General features: G+C 41.7%; 1 protein-coding gene across 2 annotated transcripts in view; it reads left to right on the forward strand.

Annotated features, from left to right (window-relative positions):
- The window catches only part of ASPHD2 (aspartate beta-hydroxylase domain containing 2), a 141,932-nt gene that overhangs the window by 44,771 nt on the left and 81,992 nt on the right, over positions 1 to 15,169 (forward strand). For both annotated transcript variants that reach the window (XM_073582664.1, XM_073582663.1), the window contains exon 2: positions 10,524 to 11,659. In XM_073582664.1, coding sequence (XP_073438765.1) covers positions 10,708 to 11,659 — 952 coding nt within the window. In that variant the 5' untranslated portion in view covers positions 10,524 to 10,707. The remainder of the gene's footprint in view (positions 1 to 10,523; positions 11,660 to 15,169) is intronic.

Here is a 15,169-nt window from a genome sequence, read left to right on the forward strand (position 1 = left end):
AGACTCCCACCCATCTGACATTGAAGACTTTTCTTAGGGCTAGGTCATCTTGGCTATGTAGTCGCCAGCTTTATATGTCTACATTGATTCGCCCATTGTTGTCATAATGCCTGGCCTAAGTACTTTTTAGTATTTTGGAACTGGAAATTAGGTCAAACTAGCATGTTTTATTCTGGAAGGGTGCTTTTCATGTCTTAAACCAGGAGCTTCCGTCTACATTGCCCAATCCAGTCTCCCTCCGATGCTCCCTTCTCCTATGTTATAGGGCGTGTGCGCAACATTTACCTTGTGTTGTTTTCCAGAAGACATACAGTAGCTTGTTTTTAAAAAGAGCCTGTCAGCAGAATTTAGTACTTAAACTAAAGGCATAGCCTTAATGGCGCTTTGATGCTGATTAATCTGATACCTGATGTGAAGGGCTCCTCTCAGTGGCTTCCCTTGTGAAGTTTTCATAAAATGACGTCTTCTGTGCTTCGTGGCGGGACGTGGGGGCAGGGTCTTCTAGTTCTCCACCTCGCTCCTCCTCTGAATCTTCTACAGGTCTCTGATTATTCACAAGAATGTATGAAAGAGAGGTACCTCTCGACCCTGTCTAATTTGAGTTGATTTTTTAAAATTCTACGCCGCCGCCATCGTTGTGTGGGCAGCACGTGTTGCAGTCTGTGTCCTGTATGCAGGACTTCAATAAAATGGCGCTGGACAAAGCTCATTGCCAGATGGAGATTGCGGCTGAGTAAATATTTCATCAAGCCGAAATCTTCATCTGGCGCCATTTTATTGAAGTCCTGCACACAAGACGCCCCCACACAATAATGGCGGCACAGAATTTTAAAAAGGAGGCAGGTCACTGAATAATCACTGACCTGTACAAGAAGTAGAGGAAGCGGGGGGGATGGAGAACCAGAAGACCCTGCCCCCATGTCCCGCCCCCGAAGGACACAAGAGGTCATGTTATGAAAACTTCACACGTTGAGTATTCAGCAGCCACTGAGCGAATTGCTTTTCATTAGGTATCGTATTAATCAGCATCACAGTGCCACTATGGCCGTGCCTTTAGTTTATAGGGCAAAATCCTGCTGGCAGGTTCTCTTTAATGGTCTTTGTATCCTTTTTGGACTTGAAGCCAAGTGGGTTTTTTTGAAGGTCATCTAAGTATAGTGTAGTGTTATGATACAAGTATGGAAAGAAAAAAGTGATCGTTCCCAAAGCCAGCACACATTACCACTCTCCATGCGTGTATTTCTATACTGTGGGAATTTGTAACTTTTCTCTTTTATGTTCATTTCATATCCCGGTGTGAAGCAAACATGTCTTCTTTTTCTCCCTCTGCAAGGAAAAGGCCTAGCACAGTGTTGATGATTTTGTTTGTTCTAACAGCCTCCTGAATAATTTATAGCCAAATTACATGCTGCCTTAGGGAAACATTGATCGCAGGCTTTGTCTGTATGTATGGATGAGTGTAAAAGGTAAATACTTGGGGGGGATTTTTTATACATAATCCATGTGTTAGGTGAATGTACCATGGTGGTTCGCCTACCGTATGTTAAAAATATAAAAAAAAAAGTGTGATTTGTAAGCGATGTCAACTACGCCGACCGTAAAATATATAGTGTAAAACCCCAGAGAGTACGTATTGGTCTTAGAAATGAGCGGTGCAGGTAGATGATTTCCAGGAATGAGGATTTTCTACACAGCCCCTTGTAACATCTCTTTAATGTACATGTTCCTATTGTCTAAATATATTGTTCCTCGATATACGTTGCATAAAAAGATAACCAAAACTCTGGATGTGGATAAAAATATATAAGAACTAATAATACATAAAGAGAGGGAGGACAATGATATTGAAAATATAATTGCCTTTATTAAAAGTGAAACAGAGAGTCCAAAATTTGCCATACATAATAATAATAATAATAATAATAATAATATTTATTGAGAAAATGTTACAAGAAAAATGGTCATATAAACATCACATCCAAGAAATCTATATATGGGTTTAGTCATATATGATGTTATCAGATCCATAGGTGTAGCCAATGACCAAGGAATACAGGCGGGTACGCAAAAATTGCAATACAAGGGCACAGGTATTGCAGACAAAAGATCATAAATACCTCCAATGTTGGGTGCTAACACCTCAAATATAGTGAGTAAGTAAACAGTGTCTCAGTGAATGAAATCCATTAATCACTATATCGCTCCATGTAACAAGTTATAAGAAAACATAATGAAGTGGTCAAGATAATAAATAATTACCCATAAGTGTAACAGTCCCACCTGGACCCTGGTCACATACCCCGACGCGCGTTTTCGTATTGAAAAGTTGCCGCTTCCTTAGGAGGAATGGATTACATCATATATGATTAAACCCATTATATAGATTTCTTGGATGTGATGTTTATATGACCATTTTTCTTGTTTCCCAATAAATAGTATTATTGTTATTAAGTATGCCAAATTTTGGACTCTGTTTCTCCTTGATATTATTGCTTTGGAGTCGCAAATTGAATGGGTGTATGATAACTTAATACTGGTATTTTCTCTTTTATTAAAAGTGAGTTTGGCAGAAAGATTGATACTATATGCAAGGTGCCCGCACACATAAATGGTTAAAAACACAACATAAGTACTACAAATCAGGAGACCACATAAATTAATGGGGAACAAATTTATTAGGAATAATGATGTATCGTAAAAAATATATACATAAAAATACACTTCAGTCCCACATAAAACCACAATATTATATTGCATTAATTCAAATAATCATTTGAAAAAAACTGTCTAAAAAATTGTCTAATAGTGGCTCCAGACGATAAAACTAATAAGGTACGTAAAAATATCATAGTCCCTTAATACTAATTAATGCACAAAATACCCAAAAAATCAAAAACTATATTACAGATGTGGCCAAAATTAAATATGTAGATATATTCTGATAATACAATGCACAGGATGTGCAGACGTGGCCCAAAAGCAATATATAAAAATAAGTATTAACAGCTGACGCAATGCACAACGTATCAAGAGTCAGAGACTAGATTGAAGCTATGACCCCAGTTCCAATATAAAGGTATGCTGTGATAATGGCAGTAAGCAGTATTACCTGAGAAATATGGTGGTGGTCCTGGAAGAGTTGCGGAGCACACCCCGACGCGCGTTTCGGAAAGTCCTTCGTCAGGGGGATAAAAATATCTGGATATTGCCTGTTAGAAAACTCCCTAAGTGTCCTTTTTACATGTGCATAAAGTGCCAAATGATTAATAATCGATAGAAAGTAGATTTTCCATTGTTTGACATGCAGAAATAATCATGACTGTATGTGCATACAGGACTGTATGGGGAACACCTCATACGGTCCCCACACAGTTTGCATTATTGTCCTTAGCTTATCTCTTCCGACAATCTATTGTTATGCCCATTTCTGTAAAGAAAAATAATACATTTAACTGCATCCGTTTTTTCTCAGTGTATATGCCTGCCTTTAGTATTATTGATATCAGAACATACTCATTTGGAGTACAGCTGTTGGCAGTGAAAATGTCCGCTCAGCACTTGTGAACTCTGGGGACAAGCTGCTGCAGGAGTATGTTGTGCTAAGCACTCAGAGGAGGAGACCGGTGCTGAATGCTGACCCTTTCACATCCATCATCTGTACTCTAAATGAGTAACTGCTGATGTAAATGCAGCTGAAGGCAGGCAAATAGACTTGGGAAATGCAGGGGTTTGAGAACAACTTACATTTATTTATTTATTTATTTTTTTACTGGAATGAAGACAAATGCCATAATAATAATAATATCGGCAGTAACGCTACCACCGGTAAGACAGTCAGTCAGATCGCTGCGGGGTAACTCTGTCAGATGTCATCATCACCCCGCACATGTGACTGGGACCTTCGGTAACGCTACTGCAGACAGTCGGTCAGAGCACTGCGGGATCATGCTGTCAGATGTCGGCGTGACCCCGCAGCTGTGACTATCACCCGCAGTGGTGACATGCATCGCAGGTCAGCAGGCGTGGGCTGATACGGTAAGACTTCTGCTCTCATTGGGCCACGTTTGCTGTCACTGATAACAGTGACAGCAGGTGCCGCTGATGGGAGACGTAGTCTTGTCAGCCGGCGCCTGTACTGACAGTTAAAATAAATAAAATTATTATATTCACATAAAAATAAAACCCCATTATACTCCCCTAACACCAAAACCCTGATGCCCTCGTCTCCTAGAAATAATGTAAAATAATAAACCAAAATATACTCACTTGTCCACCATAGTCCACGTTATCCTGAGTGTCCCACGGCGATCTTGTGTAGAACAGTCCCATCGGGAGATGTGACTGCTCTACCCGGCTGCCGGTGATACACTGACAGGAGATAAACATTCCCACAGTGTATCACTGAGCTGCCGTGCGAGAACGATTACCTCCTGTCAATGTATCACTGGGCAGGGGGGACACAAAAGGTAAAAGTAAAGTTCTTGTGTTGTATGGTGCAGCCATCATAATAAATAGGGTCATTGAAATAATATTTTCTGGTGAGTGGTTCAGAAAGTATCTGTTCAAGTACAGATGCAAATTCCTATTGAAAGTATGGAAGAGAGAACAGGTAAATAGTTAGATTAGTTAGGTTATAGGCAAGTCCAAAGAAATGTGTTTTTAGGGCACAAGTGAAACTGTGGATACTGGGAATTAACCAAATTGTCTGGGCTAGTGCATTCCAGAAAACTGCTGCAGTATAGGAGAAGTCTTGGAGATGGGAGTTGGAGGATCATATTTTAGAGGATGTTATTCTTGGGTCATTAGCGGAATGGTGAGGATAAGTAGGCTGGTAGACCGCGATGTTGGGCAGTGCAGAACTGTGGATAGCTTTGTGGGTAAAAGTGATAAGTTTATATTGGACTCTATAGTGGATGGGCAACCAGTGCACTGACTGGCTTAGAGTGATGGCATCATTGTAACAGTTGGGCAGAAATATGATTCTGGCTGCTGCATTCAGCATAGGTTGAAGAGGGGAGAGTTTAGTAAGAATGAGACAGATTAGAGCGTTGAAGTCCAAGCAAAAATGAATCTGAGCGAAAGTAAGAGTTTTGACTCTGCAAAAAGCAAGGAAAGGTCAAATTCTAGAGATGTTTTTTAGGTGCATGTGAGATCGAGTGATCAGTTATAGGGAATGAATGAAATATCTGTATCAAATATAACCCCAATGCGATGAGCATGCTGTTTGGAAGTTATGGTAGAACCACCTGTGGAAATAGCAATTTCAGGTTTAGGTAGGTTAATTGAAGGGGGAAACACAAGGAGTTCAATTTTTTTTTTTACTGATTCAGTTTCAGATAGAGGGAGGACATGATGTTAGACAACCACTGGTATTATGTAGTAATGCAGGGGTGATGTTAGGAGAAGGTGCCATCAGCATATAGATGCTACTGAAAACCACTCTATGCATTGCCCCTATTGAACAAACCATCAGCAGATTTGAAGAGGAAGATGAAACCCTGAGGAATCCCAACAGTAAGGGGAGGAGGGTAATGAGCAGGGGCAGATTAAGGGTACCCAGGGCCACGGGAAGTTCAGACTGAGTGCCCCCACCCCCCCATGTCATGTAATGGTTCCAAGTACAGTAATGTGACCAATGTCATCATTATATACCTGAAACAGATTATTTGTGAAAAATAGCTGCTGAGTGAAACTATACCATAATGTGGATATTCCAAAAGGGAAAGAAGAGTTGCACATTGTTTTGTACTGCTTTTTTCCTTTCAACTATAAGGGAGGTCATTGTATATATGAATAGGGTGCTGAGCTGGTGGTCCTAAAGCCCCCGTCACACAAGTTTTGTGACGCAACAGCGATCTCACCAGCGAGATCGCTGTGTGTGACACCTATCAGCGACCAGCCCCCCTGCCGGTATCGCTGATCGTTGTTGGAAAGCCCTGGACATTTTTCTGATCGCTGGTTTCCCGCTGGCCAGCACACATCGCTGCGTGTGACAGGCTGGAGACCAGCGATCAGCGCGCTGGTAACTAAAGTAAACGCAGGGCTACCATTTTTTTTAGGGACCACCTCACATTTGAAGTCACTTTGAGGGGTCTATATGGCAGAAAATACTAAAAAGTGACACCATTCTGAAAACTGCACCCCTCAAGATGATCAAAACCACATTCAAGAAGTTTATTAACCCTTCACGTGTTTCACAGGAGCAGAAGCAACGTGGAAGGAAAAAATTAACATTTAACTTTTTAGTCACAAAAATGAACTTTTAGCAACAATTTTTTATTTTCACAAGGGTAAAAGGAGAAAATAAACAAATTAAGTTGTTGTGCAATTTCTCCTGAGTACGCCGATACTCCATATGTGGGGGAAAACCACTGTTTGGGCGCACGGCAGGGCTCGGAAGGGAAGGACCGCTGTATGACTTTTTCAAACTAAAATTGGCTGGAATTGAGATCGGACGCCATGTCGCGCTTGGCGAGCCCCTGATGTGCCTAATCGGTGGAAACCCCCAACAAGTGACCCCATTTTGGAAACTAGACCCCCTAAGGAACTTATCTAGATGTGTGGTGAGCATTTTTTTATTTTCACACCCAGGCGTTATAAACTTTAGTGAAACACATGGGAGTTCCATGTGTTTCACTAAAGTTTATAACGCCTGGGTGTGAAAATAAAAAAATCATATTTTTTCCACAAACATGATCGTTTAGTCCCCAATTTTTTTTATTTTCTCAAGGGTAACGGGAGAAATTGGACCCCAAAAGTTGTCCAATTTGTCCTGAGTACGCTGGTACCCCATATGTGGTAAAAAACTGTTTGGGCACACGTCGGGGCTCGAAAGGGAAGTAGTGATGCTTTGGAATGCAGACTTTGATGGAATGGACTTTGGGTGTCATGTTCCATTTGCAGAGTCCCTGATGTGCCTAAACAGTAAAAAAAAAACAAAAAAAAACCCACAAGTGACCCCATTTTGGAAACTAGATCCCCAAGGAACTTATCTAGATGTGCCCCCTTTTTAGAACTTATCTACTGTTTCCTGTAATGTAAATTACTAGTGCATGGAGGTGTGGTACAATTTGAAGCAATCTTTCACGCACAGTCCAGTTTTTCTGGGACAGGTTTCACATTGATAAGTGGTGTCGAACTAGAACAGACGGTCAAAGTTGGGGTCATCTCGTGCTGGACACTCTGCATTATCGGTATAATGCAGGAATTTTTGGATGGCCTCAAAACACGTCCGGGCCATGACCATTCGGAACACTGGAGTGTTATATAAAATATCAACACTCCAATATTGCCAAAGTTCTGGCTTCTAAAGGATCCCCATGTGAAGGACCAGGCCACAAATCTGCATCATTTCAACCGCGTCTACAGGAGACCAATTAGAAAATGATGAACCAGGGTTCTGCGCCAAAAACTGACAAGCATATAAATTACTTTGCTCCGCCATGAGGTTAATAAAATCCTCAGAGAAAAAGACTTTGAAAAAGTCTATTTCTGTGAGGCCGGTGGTGTCAAACTTGTTTCCTGATTGTGCCACAAAATCAGGAATCAGTGCCTCTTAATTTTCGGGGGGGTGCGGTCCATACTGGGTCCACAGTGGGGTGCGCTGGTTCATCTTCAAGAGGTGGGCGCTGCCTCATCTTCTGTCCTGGGACATCTGCGTGGCGGTTCCACAGTACCCGAGGAGAAAGATGAGGAGGAGGAAGAGGATGAGGATGAAGAATCTGAAAAGTAAAGAAATGTAGGATCCTCTCCCTCGCTATCAGTGTCGGAGGCAAGAAAAGCATATGCCACCTCCAATGAATAGCGCTGTTGGGCCGAATGTGACGAGCGGAGCAATTTTTTTTGTGAATATGGTGCTTTGTGCGTACTTTATTTATAACGAATGGTGAGACAAAAAGTAGCTGTCATATCACGTAATACACAGCAGGATTAATGGCCTTCTAGTTAGGAGCTGTGAAGATCAAACCTGAAAATGTTGGTTTTGTTTTTTTTTTTTGTATGTTTTAATGTTTTTGTATTGCTTCAAAGAAGCGTGTCATCTGTTAAAGGGAGTCTGTCACCCGCACCCCACCACCCCAAAAAAAGTAGCAATTAAAATGGTTAGCCTGGACTTTAATTTAAAATTGATGGTCTATACTCAGGATACGATAGCAGTGCCCGATCGGTGGAGGTGCGACACCCGGCAGTCTCCCTGATCACCTCTTCCCGATGTCAGCGGCGGCCTGAACCGCTCACTTACAGAGCTGCACCGCAAAGCTCCATTTACGGAATAGTGGCCGCGACTGGGTACTGCACATCCGCTATCAATTGAATTGAATAGGATCTGATGGTCTAATGGAAGAGCTTCTATATCTTTTAACTGTCTGAGTTCCTGCACATTCAACTTTGATTTGGTGTGGGAGGAGCTGGAAAAAAATAGCCCAAATGCATGTATGTAGGTGAAAAAAATATGTCCCTAGAAATTAACAAATGTGACCCCCCCCCTTTTTTTTTTTGTACAAAAATACGTGAATTGACTAAGAACAACCGCCCCTCACCCCCAAATCATTAGATTGGCTATTGCTTATGTGACCTCACAACTCATGATGATGTTGGGGGAGAGAAGTATCAGCATTTTGGATTTTAATTGCCTATCTGATAGATAATCCCCCACCAGAGGAGCCTGGCAGCGCTCTGCTGCACTGGAGTCTTGGGTTCAAATCCCACCAAGGACAACCTGCAAGGAATCTTCACGTTCTCCCCATGTTTGCTTGCGTTTCCTCCAGGTACTCTTCGTCTCACACTCCAAAGACATACTGATAGGGAGGTTAGATTGTGAGCCCTAATGGGGCCAGTGATGGTAATGTCTGTAAAGTGATGAGGAATATGATGGCTATCTATAAGCAATGCATAATAAATAAATAGAAAATGCTTTTATCACAGTCTAAAAAATAGTTTTGAATTTTGTTTCTTGATTGAGATACATTGAATTGCCGGCACATTGTGCTGTTTGAGATAAAGATGTCAGTTCCTGTGCTAAGAAATTGCTTGTTAATAATGCAATGTCTAGTAATTATCATGCATACAAATGCCTGGGAAGGGGTGTTTTGCATGGTAATATGATTTTTGTACTATATAAATCTCTACTGTACAATTAAGGATGCAAGCTTCATGCATCCAGCAGCATTTTAATAGGATACCTAATTAGTCGCCTTTTTTGAACATAAGAATCCACTTTTTGTAAAATGTATTATTTGCTTTTAAGTCCTGTAGCTTTGTATATCTTGGCATTACACTTCTACATCCTCCCCACTTTTTGCTCAATTGAACAGTGGTTTTGAAAACATAGTTTGCTCGCCTTAGATGTAAAGATGTCGACAAGCATAATGATTGAGGTGGGATGAGAGCTGCCCTAAGGAAATGGTCAAAGGAAAAGATAGCTGCCCTTGGGAACAACTGGAATTCATTGTAGAGTATATTAGGAAATATTGATAGTGGGATACTACTGTTATAGCAGATAATGGTTCTATATTATACCATAAATAGTTGTACCGTCTTCCTACATATGTTTCCTACATATTCTTCATGTTTTTTAGTTTTTCTGTTTGCAGTCAGTCATTAGACAATATAATGGTACCCCCAGCTTAAAATGGGCTTTCGCAATTGGATTTGGTGCAGGCCACTCTGTTTAGCAGAATCTATAAAAGTGCCCGATTTAGTCTCACTTTCGGCCCTATGCAGGAAGACGACGGAGCCCCTGCGGCATCTGCACTGTATTCGCTAGCTGAACAGAGTACCTAAATAAATAAGTTGCAGTTAGGCCCTGAGAAGCTCGCCCAAAGTCGAGGAAAATTAGATCAGAATCCAAAAGAGGCAGGTAGAGCAATCGGAAAACTGACTGGTCACCTAGTCCAAAGTCAAAACCAGAGAAGGAATCCAAGGGTTATTCCAGTAAGTAGGGAAACCGTAGCTGGGTCAGAACAGCAATCCAAGAAAAGTGTACCATGTAGTACCAGAATACAAAACCTGGCACAAGCCTATATTACTATATTATATTATAATTGGAAACTGAAGTTGGTGATTGGCTGCCCAATCAGGGCTCTGATTGGTTTCCTGGGTGTCTCAATCGGCCAATTGAACCTTTGCATTGGCAAGACGGTCTACATCCCTGAGTGGCTGGGCAGCTGACCACCCTGCTCAAGTGCCACTTGACACCTCTGAGAAAATTGGAGCACCGTCGCGGTAGTCCAGAAAACATATTGAGACATTGTGTAAATAAATAACCTTTTATATTGGCATTTATTAAGGATTACATTTACAGACAAAACCAATTCTAAGTACCGTACACGCAATTATTATTGTTCCCTATCACAAAAAACAGTTTGGATGATTAAGCAGAATCACTACATCAATGGACAGTTTTACAATGGGCAACATAGGTTAGCTCCCAGTGTTTTTTGTGATGCCATGTATACTAGCTGATATTTTTGATGGCAAACTTAATTTATTATCTTTTTTTTTTCTGTTTATTTTATTTCCAACAGATCTAAACAACCTGTGGTCCTCTTCAGAATGACCTCTCCTCAGTGGATAGCAGTAAAGCCGGTAATGACACATTGCTACGTCCTATACAAAACCAGACCCCGGAAGTCTGTATTGTCCCATGTGTTTCTATGTGCTTCTGAATGTCAGCACCAAACCCCTCGCAGCTACTAATACTCTGCTTAGATGTCTAAAGAGAACAGGCAGGATCATGTTGTGTTGTTCACCAATTCATCCATATTAACCCGCATGGTGTGGGCCCCTCCTAGAACTTCCAGTCCTTGTTGTATTGCATCGTCTTACAAACCAGACAGCGCCTGGACAAAAATGTCTGCAGAGTGGTTGACTGACTGGACCTGTTTGCTGAAAGGACTCCGTGACCTGATTGCTGGATGCATCCAAGCTGTGCGTGACTGCAATACCTTCGCACTAACCACCGTAATCTGCCTCGTGCTCTTGTTTGCATGGTATTGTTACCGAGTTGGCAAGGACCAACCCCGTTCTCCCTTTGCCACTGTGAATTTATTGATCCAGAGTTCAGATGCGAAAGGCTTGCAGAACGGGTTTGTTTATTGCCACTCGCGCGAGTGTGTACGCTGTACGCATAATGATGGACTGAACCAAAAACTCTATCACAATCTGCAGGAATATGCCAAAAGATACTCCTGGTCCGGCATGGGTAGAATTCACAAAGGCATCCGAGAACAAGGTCGTTATTTAAACGACAGGCCATCCATACAAAAGCCAGAGGTTTTCTTCCTTCCTGATTTACCCACCATGCCGTATTTTTCACGGGATGCTCAAAAGCATGACGTGGAACTCCTAGAGCAGAATTTTGCGGCCATTCTTAGTGAATTTGAAGTCATCTACAAAGCCTTTTCAAACTGCAACTTGCCTCAAGGTTGGAAAATAAACAGTACGCCCACTGGGGAATGGTACACGTTTTATTTAGTCAACCAAGGTGTGTGTATTCCTGCCAATTGCAAGAAATGCCCATGGACGTATCATTTGCTTGGAAACCTCCGTACCTTCATTGGCAACAATGTGTTTGGGAATGCTTGTATATCTGTGCTTACTCCAGGAACTGTCATCACAGAGCACTATGGTCCCACCAACATCAGGATAAGATGCCATCTTGGTATGTATTTTCTAAAGCTGTATATTATGATGTTGATATTATGTCATTAAACTTTACGTAAATGAATAATACAGCTGAATATAAGAAACATTAGAATATATCTTCTCAGAGAAATCTGTTTCCTTTCCCACTTCTCAAACACTTCTTCCTCCTCCATCACATGCCTCCTGAACATTTCTTCCACTCTGAAAACAGATGAACTCCATCTTGCTCAGAGACAAACTGCAGACTTACTTGACACAACCCATCTAGGGAGAAGGAAGAGTGAGGAGCAAGGAGAGGAAACAGGCAGAAGGAAGCCTAGAAAGATTATTATGAACTTTCTAACCACTTTTACCTCACCATAGATCTGATTCACATCCAGACAGTTGCAGCTCAGCTCTGTTGTACAGTTAGGTCCATATATATTTGGACAGAGACAACATTTTTCTAATTTTGGTTCTAGACATTACCACAATGAATTTTAAACAAAACAATTCAGATGCAGTTGAAGTTCAGACTTTCAGCTTTCATTTGAGGGTATCCACATTAAAATTGGATGAATGGTTTAGGAGTTTCAGCTCCTTAACATGTGCCACCCTGTTTTTAAAGGGACCAAAAGTAATTGGACAGATTAAATAATTGTAAATAAAATGTTCATTTCTAGAACTTGGTTGAAAACCCTTTGTTGGCAATGACTGCCTGAAGTCTTGAACTCATGGACATCACCAAACGCTGTGTTTCCTCCTTTTTGATGCTCTGCCAGGCCTTCACTGCGGTGGTTTTCAGTTGCTGTTTGTTTGTGGGCCTTTCTGTCTGAAGTTTAGTCTTTAACAAGTGAAATGCATGCTCAATTGGGTTGAGATCAGGTGACTGACTTGGCCATTCAAAAATATTCCACTTCTTTGCTTTAATAAACTCCTGGGTTGCTTTGGCTTTATGTTTTGAGTCATTGTCCATCTGTAGTATGAAACGACGACCAATCAGTTTGACTGCATTTGGCTGGATCTGAGCACACAGTATGGCTCTGAGTACCTCAGAATTCATTTGTCTGCTTCTGTCCTGTCACATCATCAATAAACACTAGTGACCCAGTGCCACTGGCAGCCATGCATGCCCAAGCCATCACACTGCCTCCGCCGTGTTTTACAGATGATGTGGTATGCTTTGGATCATGAGCTGTACCACGCCTTCGCCATACTTTTCTCTTTCCATCATTCTGTTATAGGTTGATCTTGGTTTCATCTGTCCATAGTTTGTTCTCCCAGAACTGTGCTGGCTTTTTTAGATGTTTTTTAGCAAAGTCCAGTCTAGCCTTTTGATTCTTGATACTTGTGAGTGGCTTGCACCGTGCACCGTGCATTGAACCCTCTGTATTTACTTTCATGCAGTCTTCTCTTTATGGTAGATTTGGATATTGATACACCTACCTCCTGGAGAGTGTTGTTCACTTGGTTGGCGGTTGTGAAGGGGTTCACCATGGAGATTATTCTGCGGTCATCCACCACTGTTGTCTTCCGTGGGCGCCCAGGTCTTTTTGCATTGATGAGTTCACCAGTGCTTTTTCTTTCTCAGGATGTACCAAACTGTAGATTTTGCCACTCCTAATGTTGTAGCAATTTCTCGGATGGGTTTTTTCTGTTTTTGCAGCTTAAGGCTGTGTGCACACGCTGCGGATTAGGTGCGGATTCATCCGCGCGGATTTTGTAAAATCCGCAGGTGAAACCGCAGGTCAAAAGACCTGCGGATTGCTCTGCGGTTTGGCCCTGCGGTTTTTCATCTCCTCAATGGAGGAGATGGCAAACCGCAGGGGAATCCGCAGAAAGAATTGACATGTCAATTCTTTCTGCGGATTGAAAACCGCAGATAATCCGCGCGGAAAATTCCGCACCGTCTGCACTGCGGTTTTTGATTCCCATAGGGAATCATGGTACTGTACACCGCAGCAGAATCTGCTGCGGGTCCGCAGCGGCCAAAACCGCTGCGGAACCGCAGCAAAATCCGCAGCGTGTGCACACAGCCTAAGGATGGCTTGTTTCACCTGCATGGAGAGCTCCTTTGACCACATGTTTCCTTCACAGCAAAACCTTCCAAATGCAAGCACCACACCTCAAATCAACTCCAGGCCTTTTATCTGCTTAATTGAGAATGACATAACTAAGGGATTGCCCACACCTGTCCATGAAATAGCCTTGGGGTCAATTGTCCAATTACTTTTGGTCCCTTTAAAAACAGGGTGGCACATGTTAAGGAGCTGAAACTCCTAAACCCTTCATCCAATTTTAATGTGGATACCCTCAAATGAAAGCTGAAAGTCTGAACTTCAACTGCATCTGAATTGTTTTGTTTAAAATTCATTGTGGTAATGTCTAGAACCAAAATTAGAAAAATGTTGTCTCTGTCCAAATATATATGGACGTAACTGTATAATATCCTCCATGAGTTGCTAGTCTCGGTGCTATAAAAAAAAAATGAATGAAGAGCAGGAATCCTTCTCTGTGTGCTGTGTATAGCGGAGATCACTGCAGACAGTCTGCAGCACCCTGTGGATTGCAGATGGGTAAGGGAAGAACTGGTGAAAATGCAAGATACAAGTCATATATTGGCCAGAAATAGTGTTATTCCTCATGTACACACAGTACAGCTTATTATGAATAGTTACTTGAAAGTACAGTTGACCTTTTAGGCTAAGTGCACACGTAGATTTTCCTCCTGCCGATTTTTCCACCCAGATTTGAAGAAATCCGCAGGTCACATTTTTCCTGCGGTTTTCCCTCTGCGGATTTGGAGAATGGAGCAGGTGGAAAACCGCACAAAAGAAGTGACATGCTCCATTTTTTGTACCGCACGGAAAAAAACCGCAGCGTCTGCACAGCGTTTTTTTTTTTTGCATTGATTTACATTGTACTGTAAATCACTTTGTGGATCTGCAGCGTTTCTGCGCGGTAAAATCCGCTGCGGATCCGCAGGAAAAATACATTGTGTGCACATGTCCTTAAGCATTGAAATTCTAAAGCACAATAATGTGTTGGTCTTAATACCTGTGATTTAGAATCATTGTTCTTAAAGTGTGGTTAAATTTGCTGTTGCTGTCAGAATGTCCCAAGGATTACCTTGTTAATTGCCTGGAAATTATAGCTATAAATTATTTTTTTTTAAAGTTGATTTGAGTCTATTTGTTAGATACTTAAAACTTTTTTTACACAGTAAAACATAATTTTTGTTATGTTGTAGCCCCTGTTCCACTACTCTTGTCTAAGGGCCCAAATTCATTGCTCAAACTAAGGGGCAGAATTGCTAAACTCAAGTGTGCACAGAGTGGTGAAAAGACTTAGACATTCTCCAACATGAACAGAGCGATTACCGTATTCCTTTTGGTTCCAGCGCTCACGACTCTGATATCCATCGATCCCTCAAGCCAAGAGTCAGAAGTACTTGGCTTATTGTTGAGCACGCGCAGTTTAGTGTTTAGTTTCATATTCTTTCTGTTGTGCATGAAATGTACAAAATTGATAGCACAGTGCACAGCAC

Source organism: Dendrobates tinctorius, unplaced genomic scaffold, assembly GCF_039654945.1.
Source record: "Dendrobates tinctorius isolate UK_male_01 unplaced genomic scaffold, ASM3965494v1 ptg000073l, whole genome shotgun sequence".
Lineage (NCBI taxonomy): Eukaryota > Metazoa > Chordata > Amphibia > Anura > Dendrobatidae > Dendrobates > Dendrobates tinctorius.